This window comes from Mesocricetus auratus, unplaced genomic scaffold (assembly GCF_017639785.1).
Source record: "Mesocricetus auratus isolate SY011 unplaced genomic scaffold, BCM_Maur_2.0 Super-Scaffold_100007, whole genome shotgun sequence".
Classification (NCBI taxonomy): domain Eukaryota; kingdom Metazoa; phylum Chordata; class Mammalia; order Rodentia; family Cricetidae; genus Mesocricetus; species Mesocricetus auratus.
Genome location: NW_024429191.1, coordinates 55,360,472 through 55,382,278, shown reverse-complemented (window position 1 = coordinate 55,382,278; position 21,807 = coordinate 55,360,472). Strand labels below are relative to the sequence as shown.

Genomic DNA, 21,807 nt, shown 5'->3' with positions numbered 1-21,807 from the left:
CCACACATCAGTTTTATGACAGTGTCAGCCGTGTTGAGATAAGAAAAACAAGGTCATATGCTAAAAATTTCGTGATACTAAATTTATTCCATTTGAAGGAATGTCTTACATTCTGAGATGAGAGCCTTCCTTCTTTAGTCCTAAGACATTAACAAAATGACATTGAAAACAGGAGATAATTGACATCTACCTGTGCTCCCTGACAACTTAGGAATGCCATAATTCTCAGGTGTTCTGTACTTTGATTTTCATTTTTTTTTTGCTATTACACTGATTTGGAAAACCCCAATGTCAGTTAGTCTTCTATCTAGATAAGTCAGATAGTAAGTGGTTACCAATCTATTAGGAACAAATCACAATTAATTAACATATACTTCAAGGAGAGGGCATAACAGAATTCATTCAAAAATCTCATTCATAAATAGTTCCATAAGTAGATCAAATTAGTCACAACAACTACTGCTTTGTAATTAATTAAATACTTCTTCACAATCTCTGACAATTTGACCAGAGTGAATTTAAAAGTAGCAATAAATACAGATGACGTTGCACAAATTGAAGTGGTCTTGATGCAAAACTCTTCCTGTGTTAGCTAGGTGGCAGCTAAGCTTTCTCATCTGAAATAAAACAAGAAATTAGTTTGAGCAATGATTATAGTAATAAGAAAAAAATTCTAAACAAAATCCATCTTCTCAGGCAGAATGCCCACTTGCCATGTGTGAACCTAAGGAAAAGCCCACAGAGGAAACAGCTTGGAGGATGAGGCCAAGTGCCCTGGCCTCGCTGCGCAAGGATAGTGTGGCAGTGGCTCCTACCAGGACAAGCTCCCTTGGTTGCTTGTGTGGCAATGCAGTTGTGCAAGCCTTGGCCAAACCTGCTTGGAGAGTAGGTGGCAAGCCCCCAGGTGTTCCTGCTCTAGGAAACCCTCCCTACACTTGTTCTAACGTGGAGGCAAGCTCCCACCACTGTCTACTCTCCTCTGAACCCCTTCACCTTCCAGCACCTCCAATATCTGGAGAAGGATACCCGGAATGGGCTAATGATGGGAGTCCCTGCCACCCCCCACTTAGACCCCCTACCCCTACCAGAGTACTTACAGAGCTGTGTCCGAATTCCGATCTTTCTCTTTCACGCAGAGCTAAAAGGCAAACGAAAGTTCATGAGTTTGCATCCTTTTCTCAGGTCAGGAGTGAATATTTTGACTGCATCAGCATGGCAATGGATGCTGTGGAGCTACAAGACAGCCATCTCTGTGTGGGCACAGGTCTCTTTGATTTGACCACATGGATAGATTTTATTGAATGTTGAGAAGATACAGGTCTTAATCAGAATGATTCTAATGTTCACAGGTCTTCATTTTATATACATAGTAAAAAAGTCTCTCTCTCTCTCTCTCTCTCTCTCTCTCTCTCTCTCTCACTGTCTCTGGGGGAGGGAGTATCAAGCCATAGTGCATATATGGAGGATAGAAGACAATTTGTAAGTGCCCATTCTTCTCCTCATATGGTCTCTGAGGAGAATTGAACACCTTTACCTGATAAACCATCTTCTCTATCTAGTTTGTTCTTTTCCCTTCCCTCCTCTCCCCTCTCCCCTCTCCCCTCTCCCCTCTCCCCCATTCTCTATCTCTCTCTCTCTCTCTCTCTCTCTCTCTCTCTCTCTCTCCTCATTCTCTCTCTTTCCTCCTTCCCCCTCATTCTCTCTCTTTCCTCCTCCCTGTCTCCCTCCCTTTCTTTCTTTGTAAAAAATGTTTTGGACTGGAATAGAGGGTGGGGCAAATTTCTTCTTGGGAAACACTGTTGCCCTGAATCAGATCTAGTTACTGTTGCATGAAGAATGACTTGCTGACTGATGAGTTCAGCCTAGGGCACTCTGTCTCTCTTTAGAGGTTTTCTGCCACATGTGCCCTCTTTGGCCCTGAGTGATCTGGCAGAGTCAAATGCATGGCATTAACCTAAACATGCACACATTCTGCATTACAGTCAACAATGATGTAAACCATTGGAGGACTCAAACTCCAGCCCTCAGCGGTAGAGCATGTGGCTGTATTCCAGAGCAGAGTAAGCAGATGTCTGCTGCTCCTTATGTTTACTTATCGTGCCAAGGGCACCATAGCAACAATAGAAGGGGAGGTTATTGATTGGGGTTTTTGTTTTTGAAACAAGCAGCCCTGGTTGGACTTATATTGAAGGTCTTCCTGCTTCTATGTCCCCAGCAGTGGGAAGGTGTGCACTGCCACCCCTGGCAGGAGAAATTTAAAAGGAAGAAAAACCAACTCCGAAGCCGCTGCCTGTGACACCATAGGTATTTCCACTCAGGATTTGTCATGTGCACTTCTCTTTAGAGCTACACATAGGACAGATGCTAGAGCCTTGTACATGCAAGACAGGGTCTACCACTGAGCCGTAGCCCAGCCTCTTAGATGACTTTCTACCCCAGTAACTTAGAATACTTAGGTACCTTCATTATTCTTTTTCTTCTAGCAAGTAATCCAAAAGCCAATGTCAGGAAGACCACCACACAAGCAGCAATGATTGGCTCTATTGGTACAACTGGAACTTTGTCTGTTGGGAGAGCAAACACAGGAAAGAGCAGCCAGCTTCTGACTTATGTGCTTGTAATATGGACCAGGCATGGTCCCTTATATTTGCATACACCACTCTTTTTTTATTTTTATTTTTTGGTTGTACGAGACGGGGTTTCTCTGTATTGTTTTGGAGGCTATCGGTCCAGCCCCACCTCGAACTCACAGAGATCCGCCTGCCTCTGCCTCCTGAGTGCTGGGATTAAAGGCGTGCATCACCACCACCTGGCTTACACCACTCTTTTAATTAAATCCTTCTAATGACACCAAAAGATGAGGAATGGGGAGGGGTCTTTGATAGACTAGGTTACTTATTCAAAATGACAGAATTAACAAATGGCAGAGGCAGATTTTGAACCCATTCATTTGTGAAAGGAGTTTCTGAAATATGAGCACCTCATCCCAAGTGATCGCTCAGTCCATTTCATGCTTTCATTATTTTACTTTATTTATTTTTAATACACAGAAAGTAGAAGCAAATTGAAGTCAATGCCTTCTTAAATGCACAAAGGTTTTTAGGAGGACTCTCGGAAGGAGAAAGAGGAAAGGAGGCTGGGAGAGGAAGAAGACAAAGGTGGAAATGGCTCCCTAGACTAAGAAAGAAAGGAGACACAGGTGGTCCTAGGAGCAGTGTACTCAGTGGTCTGTACTGTGTTAGTGCCCCAGGCAGACAAGATACATTGAAAATGGCTGCAAGGGAGTAGAATTTCAGTTATCAGCCTTGGCCAAAATTTCCATAGTTCTCTAAACGACAAGGAAAGGACAGTGGAGGAGCTGCAGCAACCATAACAGCTAGGAAATGAAGCCCACTCAAACATAAAGGTCACTTATTTGTATTACATTTATTGATTTGTGTGTGGTGTTCAGAGGACAACTTGTAGGAGTCAGTTCTCTCCTTCTACCACGTGGGAACCAGCGATGGAACTCAGGTTATCAGGCTTGGCAGTGAGTACCCACTGAGCTATCTTGCTGGCCCGATCAATTATCTTTTAAATATTTTCTTTCAATTATTTCTTTCAGCTCTTGCTCAGGATAATGGGGAGGTGGAGTAAATGGATTAAGTGCCCCTCATTTTTTGTGTGTGCTAATACTAGGGGTAGTACCCAGGGCCTAACACATGCCAAGCAGACATTCTACTGCTGACTAAATCCAGCTCCAGAGAATCCTTCACTTCTGCCCTCTCTGAGCTCCGCCCACCCCCCCAAATTATTCTTGTGAACGTGTGGGTAGTGCCAAGCCTCCATAGAGGTTGGCCTGATGAGCCTTCTAGAAAATCCTATATTAATTAATTCTGGGATATACTAGGGTCATTACCGGACTGGAGACCTCTACTTGCCACCAAGGAAGGCTATCAGAACAGAGAAGAAGGGAAGATCAGACGACTAGGAGAAGAAATCAGAGCGCAGTCACAGATCAGAGTATCTTTTACCAACCGGAAAGTCATGAAGCCACATGTTAACAGAACAGCCTTCCTTCCCCAAGCCTTGCCGAAACAAACTGACTGGCCTACTGGCTTACTTTGCATTCCAGGTTCCCGTTGGCAGTGACTTTGACATGTGTAACCGTGTAACTGCCTGCACTCCTCCCTTTGTCCTGCTTTGATGTTGCTCTCCCTCAGACCATTCCGGTACAACAGTTTCTAACGTGTGGGCTAACTCTTATGCTGGTGTAGAACGTCATGGCATTTTCAGTGTCTCATGGCTCTTTAGAAACTACCTCCATGGAGCAGTGAAGCAGGGAGAGCCCGTGGGAAATTTGGCATCAAGCCCCACTGAGTACCAGCAGCAGACCATGTGTGCTATAAAAGTCAAACCGACAGCCTGGGAAATAACAAAGCAAACAAACAAACAAACAAACAAACAAACAAAAAACCAGAAGAAGAAAACAAACTGGTTTGGCAGAACTCCACCCAAAACAAGTTTCTGCCCACCTAATAGGCAATTTGCTGATTTCCACACAAGCTGTATAATTAAAAAGCAAGCAAACAAACAAAAAACCCCATGGTCATAGAGCGATTATGCTTTCTTCCTGACCAAGAGGGATACTATAATCGGTCTCCAAGTGTGGTCTTACAGCTAATTAGGATAGTACCACATGAAGCTCACCCCACCACGTTTTTATAAAGGTTCTGGGTGAGGTTAAAAAAAAAAAGCCGCCAGGCGGTGGTGGCACACACCTTCAATCCCAGTACTCCGGAGGCAGAAGCAGGCAGATGTCTGTGAGTTTGAGACCAGCCTGGTCTACAAGAGCTAGTTCCAGGATAGCCTCCAAAACCACAGAGAAACCCTGTCTAGAAAAAAAAAAAGCTACAGGTTTCAAGGTGGTGTCATTTCCATTGCTTCTGCTCTCTGGACACGGTTCTTTTGGAGGTTTTGCTGTTGTTTTGTTTGTTTGTTTTTAATCAAGTAGTCCCCGAGACATACTGCCATTGCTCAGCAGGACAAATTACTGAAAAAACCAGTAACCCCAGTGATGGGGCAGTCAACTAACAACCTCTCCCCTCCCAAGCAGCCACTGTGTTTGTATCCTGGTCTCCCTAGTGTGGGGAGCAAAGAAGCTATGCTCTGGTGACACCAGTCCAGACAGGAGGAAGGAGGCTTCTTTGTTTACTGGGAAAAGGTAAGAATAGCAATGCGTAGGTACAGTGAGTAGTATTCTAGCAGGATGCAGCAGCCTCGTCTTGTTTGCCTGCTCCCCGAGTATCTGCCTGAGACCACATGTGTACAAAGGAATGGTATGTATTTGTGGCATCAGGGATTTCAATTGCCCCTTTGAGCAGGAAACCCAAGGAGATGCACACCTATGGTGCACATACATACATTCAGGCAAACACTCATACACATAAAGCAAAACCAAGATATCTTTAAAGAGGAAACGAAATCTAAGGAGAACACACCAAACCTCACTGGCTCTCCATGATCACAGGGTGATAAGTTTGAGTGACTGGAGCAGGCCTCTGATTAACCATGTTTCCCCTCTCCCTCTGCTGAGCAGGCAACAGGATACAAGTCAAGAATTGAAATGATTTCAGAGATTTTTAAAAAATCTACTCAATAATTTTCTTTTATGTATTTCTGAATTGTCTTCTGTTACAGGCTGTAAACTCAAATGGCTACTTCCTACACACATCAATGCTGGAGGGAAGTTGTAGGAGTTTCTTCAACAAAAAAACCCGCACCAGAATTGGTCTACCTTGGTCCCAGATCTTTGCTCAAAAGCTAGTAGTCTATATGAAGTGGGCATGAATCTTTTTTTTTTTTTGAGACAATGTCTCACTGTGCAACAGTCCTAGCTGTCCTGGAACTTGCTTTGTAGCCCAGGCTGGCCCTGAGCTCACAGAGATTCACCTGCCTCTGCCTCCCAAGTGCTGGGATTAAAAGCATGGGCCACCACACCAGGCTTAGAACTTTTTTTTCCTTTTTAAAGCAAACACTCTAGCCCTGAACTACCCAGCATTTTGCAGTGCCCAGGTTCAAACTCAAGACCTCCTACACACAAGGAAAGCACAATACCCACAGAGCTATAGCCCCAGCCTCCAGTCTTTTTTCCTTTTTTATTCTGAGCATGGTCTCACCAAATTACTGAGGCAGGACTTGAACTCACAATCTTCCTCCCTTAGCCTTCTGTATAGTTGAGATTATAGGCTTGTGGCACCAAACCTGACTCAGACTAGAATTCCTAAAGAAATTCTCCTGGCTGGGGAAAATTTTCCAATGAAATCTTAGCTTCGAAGCATAATGGTCACCACCATTGGTTGTCACTGATAATATTTACAAATTCTGACTTATGCGTCATGTAGAGCAATTACTTAAGAAAAGTTACCTATAACGACCAGGTGGAAGTCCATGGTCTCCGTTTTCAGAGATGAACTAGCAATACAGGTGTAGGTCCCATTGTCAGCTTTCTTGACTTTGGTGATTGACAACTGAAAAGACTCTGTTGTTTCTTGGATTTGGTGATGGTCTTTCTCTAAAATCAGGGTGCTGTTGTTTTTATACCACCTCATTTGCGCTTGGGGGTTGGATTTCACGTTGCAATCCAACCTTACATCTCTGTCTTCCTCTACAGTTTGGAAGCCATTTCCACTTAGAAGAGGAGGGACTGTAAGATTCAAGCATTCAAGATTAGTCAGAAGCAAGCAGCAATTAGTTCACTGTCAGCAATTCAAGAACCCCATTCCATGTTTCTCAGAGTGTATTCACCTCTTAGACAAAAATGTGCAGAGTAGTTATTGTGTGGTAAGTACACTGGGGACAGGAAAGTAAATGACAAACATTCAGTTCCTAACTTCATAGAACTTTAAAGGTTATAAAGCTAGACTACAAGGGACTGGAGAGATGCTCAGCAGTTAAGAGCACTGGCTGCTGCTCTTCTAGAGGTCCTGGGTTCGATTCCCATGGTTGCTCACAACTGTCAGTAACTCCAGTTCCAGGGATCTGATGCCTTCTTCTGGCTTCTGTGGACACTAGGCACACACAGTACACAGACATGCATGCAGGTAAAAATACTCATACACATATACTAATAAAATAAAATGATTTAAATGTAAAGTTTTTTTCCTAAAAAAAGGTATACCTAAAGCTATATATGATAAAGAGCATAATATATAAAATAATAGCTGGGTATGGTAGTACATGCCTCTAACCTCAGCACTTGGGAGGCAGAAGCAGGCAGAGTTCTATGAGTTTTAGGACCAGCCTGGTCTACATAACAAATTTCAGGCTGGCCAGGGTAACATAGTGGAGCCCTGTTTCAAAAACAGTCCTTGCTCTCTGAGCATATGTAATAATTTGATTTGTACAAGGGTTGGTTAAAACAGCACAATACTAAAGACAGACATGCTAGCTAGGTCTGATTCCATAGATGCCCTCTGTTGTGACTTTAAGACAGCTACTCAACTGTTAAAAGTTTCAGTTTCCTCGTTAAAAAACAAAACAAAACAACTTGGATAATGATACCTTTCTGTACTGTGAAAATTAAGTGAGACAATCCCTGTAAAGAAGTTGATAGCATGCTAACTATTATTATGAATGTGGTGGTGGTTTGGAAAGTTATTCACACCCTCGAGTTTTGCATTTTGTCTGACCACATTTGCCCAGGCCACAAATTTGCACTGGCTCAGTGGCCCTCTACAAAGAATGCCCTGCCTCAGGAAGCTTCTAAGTGTGATAAAACTTGTCTCTATGGAAGCTTGATAAATTCCCATGCCCCTCCTCGTTCGTCCTCCACAGCAAAAGCAGTTGTAGCCAAGGATAGTCGGAGACATTAATCTTCATCAGGTCATTCCACCCCTCACCCACGTGCAGGAGAAACAACCAAGTCACTTTTCCCTCGTGTCTATGCCCCTTGTGTTTATCGACAGGTGTTTCAGATATTGATAAATGGTCAGAGTGAGCAGTAAGGGAGGAGGCAAACCTGGCGAAGGAGGGAAAAGGAGCTTGTCTCATCTGCACACTGAATAATTAGACCCTGAGTGGGCTGTGCTATTAATAACTTTCTCAGAAGAATGACATTTTGTTGCTCTGTGGAATGAGTTTGAATTCTGTATCAGTATCCAACAAGGATGTTGTGTGGTATTCAAACACACAGGAAGCTTCTGGAATAGAGAACAGAACTACCAAGCACAGCAGTTCCATTTGTGGACATATCCTATTAATTGTTTCTTTTAACCATCAACGTTATGAATGTCTAAGCAAGTCCTCTACACTGGTCCTTTAAGAAAATCACATCTCAAATAAAGCTAAAACATTCTCTTTGACTTGCAGCCGAGTCAGTTCCTGTATCCCTACTGTTTTGAGATAATATCTTAGCTCAGGCTGGCCTTTAATTGACAATCCCTCTGCCTTAGGCTCCACATCAGTGCTAACATTATGTAGCCTTGTACCTCCAGACCCTGCTGCTGATACAAACTAATGAATAAAAGGTGCAAATATCCAAATAGAAACATAACTAAAAGGCATGGGTAGGCATTCCACAGAGAAGAAAAATGAATAGTCATTAAGTACATGAAAGAGTGAATATCTTCATTTTTAGTTTAAAAAATGAATGCGCTAGGTACACAGTGGCTGACTTTGAAAGACTGAGATAGAACAACCACTTGGGCTCAAAAGTTTGGAGCTAGCCTGGGCAACATCGTGAGATGAGACACACAGGTGGGAGGGTGGGTGTAGACTTTCAAATGTGCCTGGCAAACACTTGGTGCTCCTGAGGGGACGGGGAAATAGACACTCTGATGTTTCATATGGGAACGTGAATTAGCCAGTGTGGCCAAATCAAGATGGGGATTTCAGCTGTCACTTAACAAATTGTAAATATCCAAGATTAACTGGCAGTTTCTTTTCCCTCCACTCACAAGTAACATTCAGCACCACTGAGACCGACACCGTCTGATCGCTCTGCAGCTTGCAGGTAAAGCGGACTCCATTGTCATTTTCACTGATGGAAGAGACACAGACAGAGCTGGTGTTGATTGTATTCCCAGTTTTCAAATCAACTCTTCCATCTTCTCGGTACCAGAGAAGTTCTTCCTCTCTGGTGTGGTTTTGCACAGCACATTCCAGAGATGCTTGGACACCAGTTGGCGTGTCCAGGACATAGTTCTCCGTTTTACCATTCACAGTTAAAACAGAACCTGAGGATTTCGAGAAAAAACTGTTAAGATAGGCAAATGTCGAACAAAGATGTCCACCAACAGAGGATTGGTTAAATGAATTATGTTACATCACTGCAATAAAATGTACTCTCAACAATTAAAAACAATTATATCAAGCTATATGATTTTACAAGGAGATAGATACAATGTTTTGTGTTTGGTTGGTTGATGAGTTGTTCTCAAACAGAAGATCCCCCTGCCTCAGCTTGCCAAGTGCTAGGATTATCTGTACGAGAGCATAACATAATGTATTATTAGCTAAAATAAGAAAAATATTAAAAATTGTGGCCACCGAATTTTGCTGCACATTGAAATCACCCAGAGACTTTACATCCTGATGCTAGGCTCATCCCCTGGCCATCTGATTGATTGACAGAAGTGTAACCTGGATATTGGGGCTGTTTAAAAGTTCCGCAGGTGGTTCAAATGTACAGTGAAGTTTGACAAGTGCCAAGCTAGAAAGAGTGCATACAAAACAATTCCAGAATGATCTGACAGAAAAAAAATGGGACGTTCATTAAGAAAAGTCTTGAGGAAATATCATATATTTATATAGACTAGAACTGGTAAATATAGGTAAGAAGTAGAGAAATAGCAGGTTTGACATGCTTGCTTTTAGGGGAGGTAGTGTAGGAATGCAAGGACTTGAAAAGGACTAGCAAAGTGGAAAAATATTTAAAACTTAAGTCCGAAGACAGAATACAAGTTCCATCTCTAATAATTACCACAAGCATCAAAATTGAATATGTATATAGACAAAAACTGACTTTAAAATACTTTTCTTATTTAGATGATAGAAATATAGATTAATTTGTTCTTGCATTTCTCATGTCTTAATACTAGACAGTACAGTAAAATTTAAAAATTTTAAGTGAGGTAGACAAGATTTTGCGGGGTGCGCAATCGGGATCTACAGCAGCTCTCTTTTGTTGTTTGGTTTTTGAGAAAGGGTTTCATTATGTAGTCTTGGTTGTCTTGGAATTTGCTTTGTAGAACTGGCTGGCCTCAAAGTCACAGAGATCTCACTGCCTCTGCCTCCTGAATGCTGGGATTAAAAGCATTCACCACCATGCCTGGCAGGTTTTGGGTTTTGCTTTTCTGCTCTGATTTTCTAATTTTTTTCATTGCATAGTAATATATACTTGAATTTCAGTTCTTATTTTGCTGGATCAGAAGCAGGTAACAAAAGTTAGAGCTCTGGCTGCTGCTGACCATCCTCCCAAATATGTGCTAACATGACCTCTAATTCGACTATAAGTGTGCCAGTGCCTACCACTGTACACTCTCGTGCAAAGGCCAGAGGACTCCAGGTGTCTTTCTCTAGTCTCTGCACCTTATTGCCTTGAGGCAGAGTCTCCTACTAAACCAGAAGCCTTCCATCTCAGGTCTGCTGGCCAATAGGCTCTCAGGCTCCACCAGTCTCCATTCCCCAGTGCTGGGGCTACAAGTATACAGAGCCTTGCCCAGCTTTTACAATGCATGTTGAAGATGTCTGCTGAGCCAGCAACCCAGCCTCCTTGTTTTGTTTACTGGATTGAACCTGGAGTCCTTAAGCTAATTAAGCATTCACTTTACTACCAAGCTACAGCTACAACCTTTGGCCTAATTTGTTTTATCATGAATAAGTAGTTTAAAATGAGAGGAGAGAGAAGTCACTTTAAGGCAGAGATGGAGATAAAGATGTGGGCAATATTTTCCTCTAAGTTGTGTGTTCAAATAAACAGAAGATCATCTCTTTTGAAATTGGTACTAAAATATATTAAAATGTGAGAAAATTCTGACTACAGTTCTAGAGAGAATAGCAGCACTTTTTAAAATGTTTTCTGACCCCTACAATCTGAACCAATGTATTGGGCAGCCATTCCAAGTTCCAAACAACTTAAGGTTGTTCTCAATGTCCAGAGATTTTAATTTAATTATTATTATTTTTTTAAATCTAAAAAGAGGTCATAGTCCCAGACCTCGGGAGGCAGAGGCAGGTGGATCTCTGTGAGTTCCAGGCCAGCCTGGTCTACAAAACTACACAGAGAAACCCTGTCTCAGGGGGAAAAAAGAGGTCATAGAGAGTATTAACTTACTTGTTCTCCCATGTGGCAAACATAAAATCACTAGGAAAAGTTTGCATATTTGCAATGGCCAGATGATCTTCCACACCATCCTTAATGAATGCAGCTTGGCTCTCCTGGAGGCAAAGAATGCACTTGATTCTGTACAATGAGTTTATGTACTTTCTTCCTATTGAGGACTTAAAATAAAGTCCCAAGTGAGTTAGCCCAGCTGTAATGGCACACTCCTACCTTTTAATTAAACAATTCTGATTAAGTTCTTTTAGATTTTAAGACTTTTTTATAAAAGCGGCAACAAAAATAAAACTACAATGATATAGACTAGTTATCAGGTGAAAAATGGTCTTTCCTAGACACAAGGAGAAAACAGCCACTTTAATGGAAATTAATTCTGTGTTCTCAGGTTGTCTGAACAGAGCAAAGTTGTTCTTTTTTGAAAGTCTAACTGGAGTCATATTTGGAAAGCTGTTCTCCAATGAGAAAATTCTTTCAAAAGAAAATCCTTATCTTATATGTTTAGGTATCTTGCCAGCATGTATGTCTGTGCACCACTTGTGAGCCTGGTGTCCAAGTAAGCAGGGAGGAAGTGTTGGGTCCCCTGAAATTGGAGTTATATATGGTTGTTAGCTGCAATGTGGGCACTGAGAATTGAACCCAGATCCTCTGCAATCACAGTAAGTGCTTTTGACCACTAAGTCATCTTTCCAGTCCATCACGGACAGTATTGAGGTTACAACAGGTTCAAAGGTGTCCACTAGTTCCAAACATGGCATCTTGTCTTAATATTCCTATCAAGAACCGATAGTCAAGGCCTCCCTTTTCCTTTCTTCTCCATACTGATGCTCTATCCTTATAAGATCTTTCTTGGAAAAGCATGTATACATTATTTATTTCCCTTGGAGAGAGGGGCAAGGTGTATAGCTCAATGATAGGGTACCTGCCTCAAGTGTGCAAAGTCCTGGGTTTTATTCCCAGGACTGCAGACAGACTGACAGACAGAAAGGAAAAGAGTATTACTGCACATATTGCAGAAACACATCTGGCATGACTTCTAGAGAGTGTTAAACACTTCACATATATTTGTTCAATCACTACTAAGCCCTACAACGACCTATTTGTTTTGTCTTTGAAAGTCTTTTCTTTTCTGGCCTCAAAGTCACATCGATTCACTTGCTTCTGTCTCCACCACCCGCTCAGCTGAACCAGAGTCTCTCTAGATATCCCAAGCTGGCTATACAGAAACATAGGATCTCTTACCTCAGCCTCCTGAGCACAGGGATTACAAGTGTGTGCCACCATATTCAGCAACAACCAACCTGCTGATGCAGTGATGCAATTTGTCCAACACATTTGCCCAGAGACAGTAAATGTTACAGTCAGGATTCAAACCCAAGACTGCCAAGGCTACACTCATCGCTGCTCTTCTGCCTAAATTACAAGTCTTTCCCTTCAAAAGATGCTTCTAGTCTCTTCTAGTCCCTTGTTCCTCCATTAGCCTTAGCAACCCAGTATTTTGTTTTTTACTGTGAGTATTAACTGTCAAGGGCAGGAATACACCTCTGAGTAATTTGGGGCTCCTCTGCTCTTCCCTTGCTCTAGGACTGTCCCACAGGAGCAAGTGTGCATTCCACAAGACTGGAAGGCCTCTACTAATCTTAAAATGCAATTACTATTAATCTGAAAAATTTGTAAGTGAACTTTTCTTGCCCAAATATTTCTATCACTCAATTGTAAGAGCAATGACCTCAGGACCAGTGAGATGATGACTAAGCGTGTGAAAGTGCTTGCTATGGAAACCTGACATCCTGAGTTTGACCCCCAGATCCCACGTGAGAGAGAACAAACTCCTGAAAGTTGTCCTCTGATCTCCACATGTGTGCTGTGGCATGCATGAGCCCACTCCCCCACACACTAATAATAGATACAATAAAAAGAGTGGTGATTTCAGAACCTGATCATTAATAGAGTTTGCTTAGCAGCTCAGTGGGAGAGCACTACCATAACCTGCGTGAGGTTTCACTGCCAATCTCCAGCACACTAAGGAAACAAGGCAGGTTAGAAAAAAAAAAGATAAAACAGTAACTTTTCTCAAGCACAGCCTGCTAAAGGTCCTGAATAAATACTCAAGAGTGGGTGGTTGTGGTGCTTACCTTTAATCCTAACACTCCGGAGGCAGAGGCAGGTGAGTTCAAGGCCAGAGTTCCAGTACAGTCAGGGCTACACAAAGAAACACCATCTCAAAAAACCAACCAAACAAACAAACAAAACCAAAAGCAAAAACAAACAAACAAACAAACAAACCCTCAAGAGTGGGAGGCTTCACTCTACCCTGTGAAGAGGACGAAGTGATGGCTCTTATTTTCCAAGACACCACTGTTTCAAAGTAAAGTCCCCTCACTGGACTTCACTTTCTCTAAAAGACAAGCTTGTCACTTACCTACTGAGCTCTGAGCAGCTGACCAACCTCCCCAGCTAACTCTTCCTCTGCCCAGGAGCCCTGAATTATTTCCCTGTTATGATCCTTTATAATGCTTGAATTTGAACACTTTATGACAGAAGGGTCAAGTAACTGAGATAAATTGGGTGCAAAGTCCTCTTCCCTTTCTGGATTCTTAGGAAGACAGTAACTGGGAATGACATCTTCACAAGATCTAAGCCTTTCTGTGTACCCAGGTTACTAGGTGGAGCCGGATATTACTAACAGGGGTGTATTGTCCCAGGGAAGCCTGAACTTGTGCAGAAACCTACAGCACATCTCACCTGACACTGTCAATTCTCGACTAAGATGACTGAGCCTGGTGATCTGATAGCTTGAGGACCGTGACCGGACAAGTCTAAGGAGAGGTTTGACTTTCACAATCATTGTAACACTTGAAGATTTCACATAACTTAATTCTGGAAAAATTTTTTGTCACCAGTAACCTGAGCCCAGTCCTGAAGCTGGGCCAAGCAACCAGAGACAGTTTTAGCTCCCCGAAGCTCTCTCTGGATTGAGAAATCACTGCCTTATACTTTAAGAATGAGATAAACTGATTTTATTGATGGAAATACTTAAGTTGGACTCAAGAAATGGCTCAGTGGGCAAGGCACGTGCTGTGCAAGCATGAGTTCCTGATTACAGATCTCCACAGCCTGACGCAGTAGCTGTAATCCCAGCACTTCTACAGTGAGATAGGAGGTTGAGAAGGGGGAAGAGACCAAAGAATCCCAAAAGGTCCCTGGCCAGTTAACTTGATATACAAGAGAGCCTGTCTCAAACAAGATGGAAGATGAGGACCCACACCCAAGGTTGTCCTCTGACTTCCACATGTGCCTGGATGCTCGTGCATGTGCGCTCACACAGAAACCCCCATGCACCCCATACTTTATGGTAGTATTACTAATGGGCATTTATCTGCCAAGTACTATGGTTCCTATTTGTTAAAAAATAGAAGATTGGCCAGCGGTGGTGGCGCATGCTTTTAATCCCAACACTCGGGAGGCAGAGGCAGGCGGATCTCTGTGAATTCGAGGCCAGGCTGGACCGACAGCCTCCAAAACAATACAGAGAAACCTTGTCTCGTAAAAACCAAAAAAAAAAAAATAGAAGGTTGTTTGTTATTATCCATACCACCCCTTTTCTGTTGCTGCTTAGTCATATATTCTAGGCAAGCACTCTACCACTGAGATACACCCTCAACTCTCTCCATTTTTGTTATTTATTTATTTACTTACTTACTTAATTACTACTTTTAGGCAAGATCTCATATAGCCTAAGCTGTCTTTGAGCTCACTACGTAGCCATGGCTACTATTACTCCCAATCCTCCTGCCTCCATTCCAAAATGTTAGGATTACAAGTATATACCATCACAGTTGGCTCTTTCCACATCTTTTTAACACATTGGGTAACCACAGCAGAGATCTATTTCTTACTGACTGTGTGACTTTGAGCCTTCGGTTCTTGAAGAACACAATAGAATTAATAATAGTACCTACCCTCCCTACAGAGTCACTGTGAGGATTAAGTGAAATGGAGCATGTAAAGCTGCTGTACAGTAGGCTCTTCATAAGCCATAATTATTATTGTCATGAAGATAGGTTGGGCACAGCCCAACCTTGCTCTAGCATTGTTCAAGTAAGGATCTTCATCAGGAAAGCTCCTGGTGGCTGGGTACAGCCCTCCCAACGCAAGCAGGATCCAGGTGTGCTTCTCAGTGGACACAAGAGCAGTGGGTTCTACTGTTTTATTATCTAAAAATGAATTTAGCAGGGCTGAAGAAATGAATACGAGTGCTTGTTGTTCTTGCAAAGGACCTGAGTTTGTTTTCAAGCACCCATGTCAAGCAGCTCACAACTGCCTATAGCCTGAGCTCCATGGGATCTGATGCCCTCTTCTGATCTCCACAGGTACCTCACACACTCACATAGAGACACAAATCACATTTAAAAACTCTTCTTAGTGATTTATGTATTATTCTATGTGCATAGGTGGTTTGCCCGCATGCATGTCTGTGTGAGGGTATCAGAGCCCCTGGAACTGGAGTTGCAGACAATTGTGAATTGCTGGGAATTGAACCTGGGTCTGGTCCTCTCGAAGAGTAGCCAGTGCTCTTAACCTCTGAGTCATCTCTCCATCCCGAAACAAGTATTTTTCTTCTCTCTCTCTCTCTCTCTCTCTCTCTCTCTCTCTCTCTCTCTCTCTCTCTCTCTCTCTCTCTCTCTCTCTCTCTCTCCCTCCCTCCCTCCCTCCCTCCCTCCCTCCCTCCCTCCCTCCCTCCCTCCCTCTCTCTCTCTCTCTCTCTCTCTCTCTCTCTCTCTCTCTCTCTCTCTCTCTCCTTCCTTCTTTTCTTTTTGGGGCTTTTCAAGACAGGGTTTCTCTGTGTACCTTTAGAGCCTGGCCTGGAACTCCCTCTGTAGACCAAGCTGGCCTTGAACTCACAGAGATATGCCTGACTCTGCCTCCCTGAGAATGAATTTTGCAAAGGTCTGATGCCTTTGGGTTTGGATTCCTCCAAAACAGATCTTAGGCTAAAGCTTTGGGTGCAAATAGTTCATCTAACAACCATCGGGAAGCACTATAAGTAAGACAGGGAAAGGAGAGACCTACCAAAGGATGTGTTAGTAGGAAAGTGACTACTGTGGAGCCTTCAATGAGTTCTGTGCAATACAGCCCACAGCCAGTTCATGCAATAATTAGCCACTGGTGTCTTTCCATCTTTGGTTGACAGCCAATGACTTTCCAGTGCTTCCAGCCTGCCTGGTGAGTCAACTTAAAGACACACAGGAAGTCACTTGCTCTCTGGGAACTGTTTGTAGGTAACTTCTATGTAGGCCATGAGGCTATGGGTAGGGCACTAACAGCAATTTCTATACCTAGATATTAGATAATATTAGGAAACAATATTTGATTATTCATAGATATGATAATGATGTTGCAGTTATGTGGAAGAATGCCCTAATTCTCAAGAGATTCCTGCAAACAATGTAGGGGTTAAGTGTCATGATAATTACTACTAACTTTTAAATGAGTCAGCAAACACAGGGCTGGGTATCTGTTTCAGTGGGAGAGTGTATGCTTACCATGTTCAAGGCTTTGGGTTCTATCTTCAGAAACACAAACAGAAAATCAACAGAATAAACATGGTAAATGTTAGCTGGCATTTACTGAATCCAACTAGAGGTTATATAGATCTTCATTTTAACTGCTATCCTTTTAACTTCTGTGTACATTTGACAGTTTTAATATTAAAATCATTGAAGCAGTGTATTAAGCAAGTATTTAATGAGTACCTTTTGTGTACGAGGTATTTGGAATGCCAGTTCCATCCAAGCCAATTATGATGGCTCTGTTCTGAAAGGTGTCTTCTCAAGTTCCTCTACTGCCCTCTATGGAAAATTGTTGAAGTGACTCTACAAAGCTCCCATGTTTCCTGGTACTTCCCAGGCTTCACATTAAATTGGAGGATGCTCTGATGAGCAACTTGCCCAACTCCAAGGTGGAAATGGCTCTAGTTCGCAATAAGAAAGCTTGCGAACCCTGTAGAGGGCCTGCAGGTGATGAGGAGGGATTTCCAACAAGAAAATGGTAGTGGAGTGGAGAATCAGGCAAGTGATATGATTGGCCAAAGTCAAATAAATCCCTGGATCAGTCCCACCCCCTGGAACCGAGGGGAAGGAAAATCACCTTTCTGCTAACAATTAAGTCCAGCAGCTAACCTAAGCCTAAGGAGTGTGGCTGACTGGACTATTAGTAGAATTCAGGGCTTGGGTAGGGGCAAGTAGAACGACCTCTTTTGCATGCATAGGACTCTGGATTCCACCACAAGCACTGAAAAAATACAGTCTAGTACTCCACAGCTTTCCCAAATAGCTTGGCCCAGAGGAGGAGCAGCCTGAGTTTGAAAGTTCTAAGAATCGTGACCCATATGTGCTCCACATTCCCCAGAACCAGGACTTTCTGGAAAGGTGCCAAAGAAGGAGTACAAGGACAGGGAAGTTGTGACTTTCTGATTAAAGTGAGTATTATGGGGTTGGGGTGGGCAGAGGTGTGACTTATCAGTAGTAAAGTATACACTTAGCTTATCTGAGGCCCTCAGAAAATCTTTAACAACACACACACACACATATCCCTTACATACACACACACTCCCTCACACACATATATACATACCCACACATACACACATATAGTCACATACACACATATACACACCCCCTACACACATATATACCCCCACACATATATACACCACACACACATACATATATACACATATATATACCCACACATACACACATAGACATCCCACACACATACACTCTTCCATGCACATATTACACTCACACTCACATATACCCATCACACACACTCACTCAGGGACATTACTAGGCACCTTTCCTTCATCAGCTCTGAAGAGACTCAGGAGTCTTACTTAAACAAGTTTCCCAGGTCGCTCTGACACAGTGGCCTGGTGACTTGTGCCTTTTCTTGAGAAACCACGGTCTATAGAACTAGGTCTAGATCAGGGTGACAGAGTAAAAACCATTACCAAAGGGGAGGATCTAGCACAGCCCCCACTGAATGGCAGTCACTCAAAGGTATGAGCTGAAGGAAAGAAGGAAGGAGGGAAAGCGGGAAGGGAGAAAGGGAGGAAGGGACAGATGTCAGTGTGTTCACTCCAGCACAAATTGGAGGTGTGAGTTAGGTGCCCTGCCCAGGAAGGGACTGATCCGTATACCTGCAGCGATAGGGTCACAGGCCAGGAGGGTTGCCTACACCAGTCACTTGGAATGACACTGAAGGTTGTAGAATGGCAGAAAAGCAAGGAATCTGACAGTCATACCCTAGTGATCACGGAACACCTTCTGGACCAGCACAGGGACCCAGTGTGTTGCTTCTTCTACCCAGAATCCAACAGTGCCACTAGCTGCTGTAAGTTATTCACATAACTTGGGCTGACCTCTATCTCACTGTGGACTCTCTTTAAAAATAATATGAAATACTTCACAAATGTGCATGTCATCCTTGTGCAGATGCCATGCTAATCTTCTCTGTGTGGTTTCAGTTTTTGTACATACACTATTGATTCGAGCACCACTGTGAACCTCTGCTCCTCCTGCCTCCAGCTCCTAAGTGCTGGAATTACAAGTGTGGGCTACCAGGCCTGGTTTACTCGGGGCTGGGGATCAAACCCAGGGTTAGGCCAGTGCTTGATCAGTTGAGCTCCCCCCTCTTGTCACTTGTCATTTAAAAGGTAAAGAAAGTATAGATGAGGAAAGGGATTTGTCTAAAGGGACACACCTCTTTAGTGACCAGCTGGGGGTCAGAATCCATTGAAAACTATCCTCTGCACATGCTTTTCCAGATGTATTTAGATTTTGTTTAATTTTTTAAAAATTTTACATTTATTTATCTTGGGGGAGGGCACTTATGTGCCACAGCTCATGTGTGAAGGTGAGATGTTCTCTGCTTGTACCATGTGTATTCTGGGGATTGAACTCACACCTTTAGGCTTAGTAGCAAGCACTTTTACATGCTGAGCCAGCCCACTGCTTCTTTTCTTTCTTCTTCCTCTTTCTTACTTTCTTTCTCTTTTCTTTTTCTTTTTTTGAGACACAGTTTCTCTGTGTAGACTTAGCTGTCCTGGAACTCACTTTGTAGACCAGGCTAACCTCGAACTCACAAAGATCCACCTGCCTCTGCCTCCCACATGCTGGGATTAAAGTTGTGTGCTACTACTGCCCTGCTAGCCATCTCATTGTTTCTTAATGTGACTTCTTGAACTACTAAAAATGAGTTTAGAGCACTGGGAAAACTGCCAAATCTGTAGGCTGTGAATATGTGTGTGAAGGTTTGTGTGTATGTGTGTACATTTTCCTAGGGAGGGCGTCTCTCATCCTGGGCTGAATAAACTTAGACATCATTTGCCCTTGCAGCCTACCCATACTAGAAACCAAGATCAGTTCCTCCCCCTGTCCTATCCTGTCCTTCCTTCTTCACCCTCTATAAACTTTGGGTCTAGAGGAAGTACTGAACTGATGTTTACCGAGTACCAGTCACTTGCTGGCCCTTTCCTTATGCCTTTCTGTGCTCTCTCAGTCAATCTTTGCCTCCATTTAGAAGGTGCCCATGATAGTGACCATTTCACATGTAAGGATACTAAATTTAATGGACCTTGATGATAAGTGGCAGAGAGCTAACTTAGTATGCATAAAGTCCTGGGTTTTATCACCAATATAAAAACAAAACCAAAACAAGACCAACAAACACAAATACCAGCAACCCAGAAAACCAAGTGCAAATGTCCCCAAGCATCACAATCCCTGTCTCCAAAGTAGACAGCACAGTAGTAACTGTGTCAGACTGGTTTTAATCTTCTCTCTGTGTATGATATATATGTGTGAACATGTATGTGCATGTGTGGAGGCCGGGTTTTAATAGCAGATGTCTTCCTCTGTCACCTTTCACCTGTTTTTGTTTTTTAAGATAAGGTCTCCCTGTGTAGCCATGGCTGACCTAAAACTCACTGTGTAGACCAGGCTGACCTCAAACTCAGAGACCCACCTGCCTTGGCCCCCTACCAGCTCCCCCAAGGTCAAACGTGAATGGCACTATGCCAAGCTACACCCTATTTTTTGAGAGAGAATGTCTCATTGAATCTAGAGCTCACAGTTTTGGCTAGATTAGCTAGCCAAAGAGCCCCAGATGTGCCTGTCTCCCCACCCCACCCCTCCCTTGGGTGACAGGTGTACTCTTCACGTCTGGTTTAGACCTGATCTGAACTTAGGTCCTCTTACTTACATATCAAGTACTTTCACCACGGAGGCATCTTCTGGCCCCTTTATCTTGTCTTTAACACAGGATCTTACTACATAGCTCAGACTGGCCTCAAACTCAAAACCTGCTCTGGCCTGCACACTTTCTCCACTTGAGGGCGGGACACTGTTAAGAGTCAAAGTAGGTGACCACTAGAGGTCACTTCTCACCCACAAAGGTTCTAGAGCTAGGGTTAAGATCCTTCCTCACAGGTCTATTCTGATCAAGCAGGGTAGGGGCTGGGTGGGAAAAGACTGGGAAGGGGGTTGGGGATTTTGGGGGAGGAGGCTGGGATACAGAAGGAGCAACGCAGAATAAAGTGACTCTCTTAGAAGGAGGAGACAATGTCTTCTAGTATCAGTCTTGATTGAAGTAGAAAGAGTTCAAAGACTTCTTTATCCAAAGAGGAGAGGAAGAGGAGGTGGCGGTACCTCCAAATGAGATGACCGACCACCTGCCTTACCTGCAAACTTCCACTTCCTTCCCAGCCGGCTCCAGGCTCCATTTTATGCACAGGCCCTTTCTACAGGCCCTGACCATTCCTCAATGAATGTTGTGGTTTGGTACTCTTCTCCTTAAAGGGGCCTCTCCATAATAAGCATCAAGTCCCATAGGCTTTAGACCCACTGGCTCCAGTACAGAGAATTTAAAGAGAGAGGAAAAGGAGGCCAGGAGTTCCAAAGGAAAGCACCCGCTCCAAGACTAACAAGGGAGGGCTTCCTGTGAGAGTAGGACGGTTCATTTCAAGGGCCAAAGACCCCCAGCAGCCACTTAACTTCTAAGGGGTGATGAACTAAGCTGGCAGGCAGGGGTGAGGGAGTCCTTCCTCTTGCTGGCCTACAGGTTCCTGTGGCTGGCAGTAGTTTGCCTGAATTTTCACCGACAGGCCTGCAGCATCCTGTTAGCTGTTTTCTGAATAAACAGTGGTCTTGCCAACCATTGTGTCAATTTTGGAAAGAAAAAAAAAGCACCAAAAGGACAGTCCCAGAAATCCCATGCTGTGAACTTTGCAAAGGGATAAATGACAAGGTGCCAGGGAGCCACCTGCTCGCGGTCCCTGCAAACCTGCTTCATCAACCCCTGGTTAACCTCCACTCGCCTCCCCCACACCTGAGCTTACCAACAGCCCCAGAGCCACCCTCCCAGAAGTGGATTTGAAATATGAGCTCACGAGCTCGGCCGCCCTGCCAGTAATCTCCTCTTGCAAA

The 21,807-nt window shown here is 43.4% G+C and overlaps 1 protein-coding gene and 1 non-coding gene across 3 annotated transcripts; both read right to left on the bottom strand.

Moving 5' to 3' along the window:
- Positions 1-67: 67 nt before the first annotated feature.
- Tmigd1 (transmembrane and immunoglobulin domain containing 1) lies at positions 68-21,501 on the bottom strand. 2 transcript variants are annotated; one of them, XM_040749170.1, is made up of 7 exons: positions 21,063-21,501; positions 11,315-11,481; positions 8,937-9,215; positions 6,407-6,685; positions 2,461-2,564; positions 1,098-1,138; positions 68-617 (listed from the first exon to the last, which is right to left on the bottom strand). In XM_040749170.1, the coding sequence occupies exons 2-7, from the start codon at positions 11,391-11,393 to the stop codon at positions 614-616; spliced, it is 786 nt and encodes a 261-aa protein (XP_040605104.1). In that variant the 5' UTR covers positions 11,394-11,481; positions 21,063-21,501; the 3' UTR covers positions 68-613. The 2 variants fall into 2 exon arrangements, with proteins under 2 accessions (XP_040605104.1, XP_021081290.2); XM_021225631.2 differs by having other exon boundaries at positions 11,315-11,418; positions 21,063-21,499.
- LOC121141601 lies at positions 18,772-18,878 on the bottom strand. The gene has a single exon (XR_005878582.1). It is a non-coding gene; the product is annotated as a U6 spliceosomal RNA (small nuclear RNA).
- Positions 21,502-21,807: the final 306 nt, after the last annotated feature.

Excerpts from the sequence above, each read along its gene's own strand:
- Tmigd1 (XM_021225631.2), bottom strand. The coding sequence starts at position 21,139 with ATGGTCAGGGCCTGTAGAAAGGGCCTGTGCATAAAATGGAGCCTGGAG. Across the intron at positions 9,216-11,314 it reads TTTGCCACATGGGAGAACAA|GTTCTGTTTTAACTGTGAAT; the intron begins GTAAGTTAATAC and ends CGAAATCCTCAG. Across the intron at positions 2,565-6,406 it reads CTTCCACCTGGTCGTTATAG|ACAAAGTTCCAGTTGTACCA; the intron begins GTAACTTTTCTT and ends CTCTCCCAACAG.